The sequence below is a fragment of the Oxyura jamaicensis genome, chromosome Z, assembly GCF_011077185.1.
Source record: "Oxyura jamaicensis isolate SHBP4307 breed ruddy duck chromosome Z, BPBGC_Ojam_1.0, whole genome shotgun sequence".
Taxonomy (NCBI): domain Eukaryota; kingdom Metazoa; phylum Chordata; class Aves; order Anseriformes; family Anatidae; genus Oxyura; species Oxyura jamaicensis.
In genome coordinates this window covers 49,813,275-49,823,049 of record NC_048926.1, presented here as the reverse complement: position 1 = coordinate 49,823,049, position 9,775 = coordinate 49,813,275, and the positions used below count along the sequence as shown (strand labels likewise).

The window sequence follows — 9,775 nt, the reverse complement described above, 5'->3', positions numbered from 1 at the left end:
TCCTCACACCTCCGTGGATCTGAAGAGCCCGGCATGGAGCAGGTGGGACGCTCCGGAGCCACCTGCCTGCCAGCACCCCGCCGTGACGCACCCAGCCACCGCTTGCCACGGGTGGGCGAGGGCAGCCCGAGGGAGCCGACCCCTTCCCGGCCCTCAGCAACAGGTCCCTGCCCGCTGTGAGGCTGAGGCGGAGGAAAAGGGCGGCCCCACAGAGCGGCCCCACAGCCGCCACCCGCCCGCCCCACGCGCCCCGGCGGCGTGCCCTGCCTCGAGGGCCGGCGGGGCCGGGCCGGGCCCCACGGCGGGGAGGAGGAGCCGCAGCCGGGATTGGGGGCCGCCGGCGCCGCCCGCCTGGCCGAGGGGAGGAGGCGGCAGCAGGAGGAGGAGGAGGAGCGGGCCGCAGCGAGCTGGCTCGGCTGCCCCTGAAGATGGCGGCGGCAGAGGCAGCCGCTCCTCCGGGTGGGGTCTGCCCGGCGGCGGGCGGCGGCTCCGTGCCCGTCCTCTTCTGCTTCTCGGTCTTCGCGCGGCCCTCCACCGTGCCGCACGGCGCCGGCTACGAGCTGCTGATCCAGAAGTTCCTCAGCCTCTACGGGGACCAGATCGACATGCACCGCAAGTTCGTGGTGCAGCTCTTCGCCGAGGAGTGGAGCCAGTACATAGACCTGCCCAAGGGCTTCCTGGTCAGCGAGCGCTGTAAGGTGCGCCTGGTGCCGCTGCAGATCCAGGTGAGACCCGCCACAGGTTTGGGACCTGGGGGGCGGACCGGGACCGGGGGGCGTCCGCGACGGCGCCGGAGGGGACGCGGAGGAGCGGCGGGGAGCTGGGGGCGCCCTGCCGGGGGCACGGCACGGCACAGCCGTCCGGGTGCCCCAGCCCTCGGTGCGGCGGCTGTTCGGTGCCCGGGGAGCACGGAGCCGGGGACGGCCCCGAGGGAGCCTCCCGGGCGGCCGGCCCCGCGGCGTTTCCGCGTGGAAGCTTTAATTTCGCTCGGCTGGGGAGGCGTCTGAGCTCCAGCCACGTGTGTGCGGCGAGTGAGAACTTGTTCCATCCGTCGGGAGGGAAGCGGAGCGGTGGCTGGGTTAATAAACACTTCTCCTTTAAAAGAGGCAGATGGAGTTGCCCGGCTTTGAGTAGCGATAATGTTGTTAGGTGGAAACTCAAAGGTTGCTCTTTCCAGAGCTTAGTTTCACAGCGTTAGGGTTTCTGTATCCATTCTTGCCTAAAGAGCTCTTTACAACTTACAGGGTCATAACTCACTAGTTTTGTGGCCATAAACCAGGAGACCAGACTGCCAGACAGATACAGTACGTGTGTTTCATACTAAGATGTCTTTATGCATACCGGAGATTCGTGCCAGTCATGCTGTAGTAGTTGCACTCGAAGCAAAATTGTTTTTTTTTTCCTTTTTCCAACGTTAAAGGATTCAACCTTTTTATAAATAAAATAGCTTTTATTCAGAGCATACTTCCTAATTTGTAACGAAGAAGTATTAGTTTGGCAAGCCAAAATTACAAGTAAGTTGAAAAAACGATGACATAAATGCCGAAGCATTGCTAGTCCTTGCTCTCTTTCCAGACACAGTCTAATTCATGGTGTTTGTAAACTCTGCTTAACCGTAGTGTCTTGAACTCGTAAACTCTCAAGGTGGCCTGTTTGCTTAGACTGTATATCCAGGATGCCTTTGAAGTCCTTTTCCTTTCCTTAATCCTGTGTATGGAAACAAAAGTAAGGACCTACTCATTTAAAAACTTGTTTGGTCATTCATTATTCATTTTACTGTTTGTCACCCATCGTATTTAGCTTAAAGCCTTCTTTCTTCATGCGTTGGAGACAGAATGGATGGGAGTCCAGCCGTAGAAACTGCAAAGGACAGTCTTCCCAACTTGCAACAAGAGTTGGTACAAGTGGTGTTAAGTCAAGTAAGGATTTCAGAAACACCTTCTGTAATCTGAGGCTGTAAGGGCAGCAGTGCAGGTCAGAATTTTGTTTGTGTGCAGGTCATTGCTCTGCAGAGACCCTTTTGCAGATGGCTGTACTGAAACTATAAATGCAACTCGAGCATTTGTAGCGGTACATACACGGTGTAAAAGGTCAGTATTGGGACATGGAAGAATATGTCCTTCCGGAGTGCAGACAGCTACGCAGCTTTAACTTGACTGCAAGGATTCCAGATGAGCCACAGTGTAAATACAATGTCTAACTGATTAGCTGTTTTCACTAATACTGTTACAATTCTGACAATACCAACTGTTGATATGAAAAGGATAGTACTTTAATATTATTTTAGTCACCTCTGTGATGTGCTTTAGCAGCTGAGAATGAGATGGAGACATCAGTGATGTCAGTCAGCTCTCCTTAAGCCACCGGCAGGTGCTCACAGATCACTTGTTTTGAGAACATTTGGTCTGATGCAGACACAGCTGTGCTTTTTAAGACTTTAGGTTGTGCAGGATGCATGAGATTTAGAGATGGGAAGATTCTACTTTCTTTCCCTGTGCTGATTCGTTCAGTGCCACTATTGTTTGCCTTTATTTTTATGATGTTTTTCAGCATCTACATGTAACACAGATTTGGCAACTCTGCAATTAGCATAGTCAGTAAAAATACTATTTTGAACATGTCTTTCAAGGGGGATACCCTTTACTCACTGATGTGAGTTGACTTGCTTTTTTAGAAAGATATTTGCTTTAAAATTAAGACTCATAGATACTAGAATCCATATTTCTAGATATTAATTTCAGTATTTTTTGTGGGGGTGTTTCATAACTAAATGCACACATGTATTTTATAATATTTTGTTTTGTTTTTTTAACCCCTGATGTGGTTGTGTCCCTGTCTGTAATGATTCCTCTTCTGTGCAGACCTGTTGTGAAAAATGATGTTTTGTTGCAATATCTCAAGAAATACCAGCACTGAATGATGTTTGACTGGACTATTTCAATTTCCTGTCTCTGCAATTGAGGGAGGTAGTAATCTCCCTGAGAAATCACCATATGCTCCCCTCTGAAAACCACTCTGCACAGTTGAATATAAGACTTGATCTGTACAGGGATGTTTTTACTGGATGTTTTTTCTCCAGTCATATTTGTGCCTTTGTACTGTGCTCTTATAGCTACATTTGTTCTCTTTAGCTGTACTGCCACAAAACTCTCACTTGAACTTCTGATTTCCATCTAGACTCGTGGAGAGTGGAGAGGTTACAAGAGAGCCAGCTCTTCAGCTTGGCTACTGGTCTTGAAATTTCTCAACCATACATTTGCAACAAAGAGGAACTTCTCTGATCTCTTCCAACTGGTGAGGAGGGTATACACTTACACCTTGAGGGACTAACAGAAGGGAGATGATTACTTTTCATGGAATTTACATGTTTTAAAACATTTAACAGAATAATAGTTATAGTCTTTGGGGAAAAGTGTAGGACTGCTTTAACCTTTTCTAACTGTAAATATATCTGAATAGTACTGCTAGGACTATTGTGTTTGTTGTTAATGTTGTAACCTTATTTGGAGAGAGAAGAGGAGCAGTAAGGAAAAACACAGGAAATATCAGAAGAGAAAACAGCTATGCTCATTATAGCTATGTAATAGAGGAGTTCACTGTTGCTGTCCTAACTTTAGGGTGACTTTCATTGGTAATACTTGTTCTACATCTATAAACTTGTAACTTCAAGATGCTGTAGGTAAAAGGGTAAGATTATTATTGAATTAAGAGCGTAAAGGGCCTCTGCTTTAAGCTCTTCTTGAAAGACATGTTGATATTTCATGCATATCTTTTTTGTGTGGAAATGTTTGGAGAATGATGCTTAATTGTTGCTGAGTAAATAAAAATAAAACAATTTATACACAAACGTATTTATGCATATTTAGTACATCTGTCTAGCATGCAGATGTTTTGGAAGTAGAAGGAACCCTAACTCAGGAGTCTAAGTACGTTTTCTGAAGACCAGGAAAACCCTGGCCAAACTACAGATTACAGTATGTGAGTCAGGTGAGAGGAATTATTTTTACTTTAAACTTTTAATGGTGCAGTTTTAAATTCTGTTACTACTGCAATTAAGAAACAGTATTTTGAGGTGGAAGAAAGGAACACTTGGAAACGAGGAGCTAAAAAAATTAAGGGTTTCTTCTAATTGAGACACTTCTGTTTGTGTATCATTAATCCACAAGAGGTGTTTTGATCACTTCAGATTTTTATCAATAATTTCATATTATCTTAATTATATGTACATGATGTGCTTATCTAGATAAATCTTTACTTTTAAGTATTGAATTGCATGTAAAAGAATGCACTTCAGCTTAACATAAAATAAATATGATCATAAAACTTAATATGATCATAATACTTAAAACTAATTTTTCCATTGAACTACATGCAGATGAATATCTTCAGTTTGTTTTCCCTTTGAAAGATAAACAACAACATAAAACTGAATCTGATGGATTTCCTTTTAAAAACAAATGATCAGAAAATATGATACTCAACTTCTTTTCATTGTCTTTCTATGCAATTTTTGAAATAACGTATCTGCAAGGTCCTCTGTTCTGCCCTACTAGCGCATAACCTTGGCAAGACATTTATAAGTGATGTCACATGGGACACTCTCTGCTTCGGTTCTCATCCATTACAAATGCTGGGGGAAATTTGCATTTTTTGTGTAACGGTTCCCTGAAGTTTGGTAGGGAAAGTACAGATAAAGAGCTAGTATACATGAATATTTTTGTCAGGTTGATTCTGTAATTACAGTCCTTCATCACAGTCACACTTTGTATGATTAATGATGATCAGAGATGAAATAGATGTGGAAAAAACACCAGTCCTTTCTCACCTGGGCCTTTTCTAGAGTAGGATTTAAAGCTGTGTGTAACTCCTGGTAACATACCTTTAAATCCTGGTCTGGATAAGGTCCTAGAGATGACTTCTGGCTGGGTAAAAGAACTGCATCAGGTTACATTGCCATCTGACATACCTATTCTTGTTTTACTGTGGATAACTTCCAGCTGGAAGAAAGAAAGTCCTGATAACTTAACTAGGAGGACTGAAACAAAACAAATGCAAAAGCTTGCATACAGTTTAGGGGAACTTTAGCTGATACAAAAATAATAATAATAATAAATGGTATTTAATGGTATTGTAGCTGAGCAGATTTCTGTTTGGGGTGGATTTTGACAGAGAATGTGTGGCTGCAGTGGAATACCATTCTTGGCTTGTCCAGCCTGCCTTTCTACTTCTTGATGCTCTCTGTCTTTTCAAATCTCTTCTTCTGGGGAAAGCAAGCAAGTATTGGTTTTGATCTCACCATCTTCTTCTTCCCATTCCTTGTTCTGCCACTTGGTGCATAGTTTGTTGCAGATTACAAGTTAATAGAAAATAGAGATTAGTAGAAAATAAATACGAGAATGAATTTAAGAATTGTGTTAGATTTTGTAAAAGATTTTATGTAGCAAATATATACTGTCAACACAACTTTGTTTTAATGTTCCTGATATTAAACTGAAGTACAGAAATTAAATCATATTAAACCAAATTGGTAATAAATGAAAGCAAAAGGTTTTTGCTTCTGCTCCATGTAATGCTTGTCGTAAACACATGGGATTTAGTGGAAGTCTGGGACAAGGACGCGCCCTGGCTGGAAAGGCAGTCAGTTATCTTCAGTGATTTACTGTCAAATGGGACAAATAATGAATGGGACAGAATAAAATCTGTTCTGAGTCTGCTGCTTGGAAATAGTCACACGAGTCACTACTGTAACTCGGGGTGAATGCTGTTCTTGCAATAAGGTCTAAGCTGGGAGGAAATGCAAGCATCTGAGAGAATAGAAATCTGCATTTTTCTGAAAAGTTGGAGAAACAAGGTGAAATACAATGCAGTTCAAAGAGGAAAGTATTACACTAAGGTAGAAATAATCAACTATGCAAATAAAAGATGAGGGAGGATTTAGGTAATGATTTAGAGGTTAAAATGGACCTCAGGAGTCAAAGTATCATTGATCACACACACACATACACACAAAAAGAGGCAAATAAAATACTGGAAGATACAAGCTGAATGGAAGGCCCGTGAATTGATCCATTTTCTCAGAGGCTTTACTGATACTGAAAAGTAGTGTGGGCTAAGAAGTACTACTGTTAGTAGTTGGTGGCCTCACTGTAGACTGTAGCTGGAAAAGGCCCTCGAGGAGAGCAATTAAAATTATTATGGTTGGAGGAGGAAAGACTGCAAACATTAGATACATTTCAAAGTATGGGGGGAAAAAAATAAACTGAGACCTGATCTGAGTCTTGAGATGTAGTAGTAGATGTTTGTACATTACCTTCCTCTTTTGTATGTACAGTTATGCTGTTGTTTTTTCAAATCCACCATGGACATAACTGGAAATAACGCTCTTTGGTGGCAACAAGTGCTGTGGGTGAGGAAAGAGATGAAAAGTAAAGATAGAGCTGTGGGATGGATTGTGTAAGAGTTATATAAATTGCGTATTGCTTTTTTTTGTTTGTTTGTTTACATGTGTTAGACTATGTAGGTCTTTGCAAAGAAATTTTAGCGCAGTTGATGCTTCTATAAGGATAGACTCTTCAACTTCTTGCTGACTTTTCTTTTATACTTATTTTTGTTCCTCTGCTGAGGAAGCTACTGCCATCTGTTGCCCTGGCATAGGAAGGTGTTCGGTAAGTCAGCAGATGAACTCCATGTAGATCAATCTAGAATCCCATGGTGATTTGCCTAGTTGAAAGTGATCTTAAGTTTTTTTAAAGTGGTGGATAGATTTATAGAAGAAAATAAGGATCTTTGCTTGTCATATAAATGCTGAGACAAAAATGACACATTTTTGGAGTAGGAGACACACTGATAGGCATTTTCAATTCCAGTTACTCTGCTGAGCAGTAGGGAAATTAAATGTCACTGTTGAATAGTCTGTTTCTAGTAAGGGCCAAAGTTAGAATGGGTTAAAACAGGCACTCGCTGTGTTCAGTTGTACTTCAGTACTTGCCGCCAAGTGACTTCTGTATTGTGCAAGTACATAGAGGGACAGTGTATGTAGAGAGACAGAACGAGACAGTTACTCAATATTTACTTCTATTTTCAAACATTCTTGGTCCCAGGCTTCATTTACTACATGGTGCAGAATTGAAGAAGAATTTGGGAGAGGTTTCTGGAAGCTGCTTTCTGTAACTCATGTGCAAAGCCAGCACCTGACCAAATCATCTCTTATTTTGCCTTACTGACTGCTGAAAACATCCATGATCCTACCACCTGTAGTAACCTGTTTATGTGCTGCTGTGCCTTCCTGGTAAAAACAGATTTTCCTGGTGTCTTTTGTGATGCGTTCCCATCTTACCATGGCATCTGTGGGTCTGGTGTTAGAGCATCTGCTCCACAGTTATTACTGAATTTGTGTTCATAATTGCTTGTGGTAATGGTGTTGCCATTTCGTGGATAAGAATTAGAGGAATGACAGTTACGGACACTGGACATTTTGAGAGTAGCGGCATACTGAATCTGAGAGGTGTGGGAATTTGCTGTTTACAGTACAACACACAAGTACTTTTCACAGTAATTTGAACAGGCCATTTCGTATGTGTGAGCATGGCAGCTGCTATTTTTTTTTTTTTAGCCTGGGAAATTGAGATTAAAAGTGACTTACTTAAGAGACATGAGATAAATCAGTGAAAAATTTGAGACTAATTATGTAAGGTTTCCTGATTCCCCGTTCTTCCAAAATAAAATATTTTACTGGTATTTGTAATTTTAGTTTAAAATACCTCAACCTCAGTTTGCAGAAAATGAAGTGTAGAAAATTAATGGGTGCTTGCCAGGAGGAGTTTATTCAATTTGATTTATCAGTCTGCTGAACAGCTTTTCAATTGAAGTAATTTCAGTTGAGTTGCCTTATAACTAAGAATAGTATGTAGTTCCTTTCTTTTCCTGTAGTCTACAGCTGGAGCCTTATCTTTTGCTTCTGCAGGTAATGCAAGCAATTTCATACAAATAAAAAGCACTCTTTCAAACTGTATGGAAATACTACATTTTTTTTTTTCTTAGCCCCCTTCCACTACACTCTGGCGTCCTCAAGGGAAACTCGGGGAGATTATATTCATCATTACTATGCATTCGGTTCAGTTTCTGGTAGTAATGCAGACAAGCTTCTCTGCTTTCATTTTAGCCTTTGGACTTTCATCACCTTTGTGCTACAAGATCTCATAGACAAAAGAAACTGACTGCACAATGAAGCAGTGTATGTAATGAAGTGCATGTGCACTATTTAAATCATGTATAAAGTGAAGGTCTTTTTTAATCTTAAATTCAGTCTGATTTTGTGTCAGTTTTAAGAGATGGAAATACAAATGTAAATTTTAGGAATGTAATTTTGTTGATAGTTTTTTTTAATAGTGCTGTAAGCAGTGTGCTCCTTTGTCCCATTTCAGAGCTCAGAAGTTTCCATGTACATTTAAAGTGACTTATGTCTCCCACCTAATAAAATCTTGATTCCTTATTTGTGGCTGTACTGCACTGCTCGGTATCACTGCCATTCATTTGGTTCAGACGCATAACAAAATCAGACTTGTGAAACCTTTTTCCTTATATTTTGGCTCAAAGTAACATTAACTCGTAAACTTGAAGTAGCATAAGTCTTACCCCTGAAAAGTGGAGGGCGAAGACCCAGGATGCTTAAGTCAAGGTAGAGATGGTGTGCAAGAGCAGAAGGCCAGGCCCCATCCCATGCTTGTTCTGGCAGGGAGGAGAAGGAGGCCCTGTGAGAGTGGAGGGCAAGGATTCCACTTTGCTTTGAGCAGGACTTCCAGACCCTGCAGGCTAGTTTCCATGAGCATGAATGGTAGTTGACTCAGGGAGGGAAGAGGCCCAAATGACCAATCTCAGTGACACTTCAAGCAGCATAAAAATGCAGTTTACAAATCCATTAGGCCAAGACCCATAGGTCTGCCTATGTGAATGCACCTGGAGAGACCTTCACTTGGTGGAAACTGAACGCTTGAGGCTCTTGGAGGCCTGCAGGCAAGCTGACCATTCTTTTCTTAGCACCAGCCTGCCTGCCCCATTCCCTAGTGCTCTTCCTTGGGGCAGTCATGGATGGAGATTATGTTTGTCTGGGAGGCTGGGGGAAATGGAAAGCTTTGCAAGATGTCACCTGACTCACAGAAAGGCTGAGGGGGGCAGGGACCTCTGGAGGTAGTCTGGTCCAATCCATCTTGTCACTCAGGACCACAGTACTGCGCAACCAGGACCATGTCCAGACAGCTTTTCACAATCTCCAAGGAGGACAGCACCACCTGTCAGGGCAACATCACAGTAAAAAAGAGTTTGTTGATGTTCAGACGGAACCTCACGTTTCAGTTTGTGCCCATTGTTTCTTGTCTTGTTACTGAGCACAATTGAAGAGAGCCTGGCCCATTCACTTTGTACCCCCTTCAATTATTTCTAAACATTTATAAGAACTTCATAAGAGTTTACTCTTTTCCAGGCTGAGCAGTCCCAGTTGTCTTAGCCTTTTCTCAGAAGAGAGAACCTTCAGGTCCTTCTTCTTTGTGGCCATGCATTGGACTCTGTTCAGTGTGCCCACATCTCTGTTGACAGGGGAGCCCCAAACTGGACACATTGGTGAGTTGTAGACAGCAGTACTGAAGACGGGGGAGGGATCATTTCTGTTGTCCTCCTGGCACCATTTCTAATGCAGCCCAGGGTACCATTGGACACCTTTGTTGCAAGGGCTTATTACTGGTTTGCATACGATTTGGTGTACACCAGGACCCCCCAAGTC

General features: G+C 42.7%; 1 protein-coding gene across 1 annotated transcript in view; it reads left to right on the top strand.

Annotated features, from left to right (window-relative positions):
* Positions 1-345: 345 nt before the first annotated feature.
* The window catches only part of ISOC1 (isochorismatase domain containing 1), a 16,173-nt gene continuing 6,743 nt past the window's right edge, over positions 346-9,775 (top strand). Inside the window, exon 1 of the mRNA XM_035310020.1 lies at positions 346-725. Within this exon, the coding sequence (XP_035165911.1) occupies positions 429-725 (297 nt within the window). The 5' untranslated portion in view covers positions 346-428. The remainder of the gene's footprint in view (positions 726-9,775) is intronic.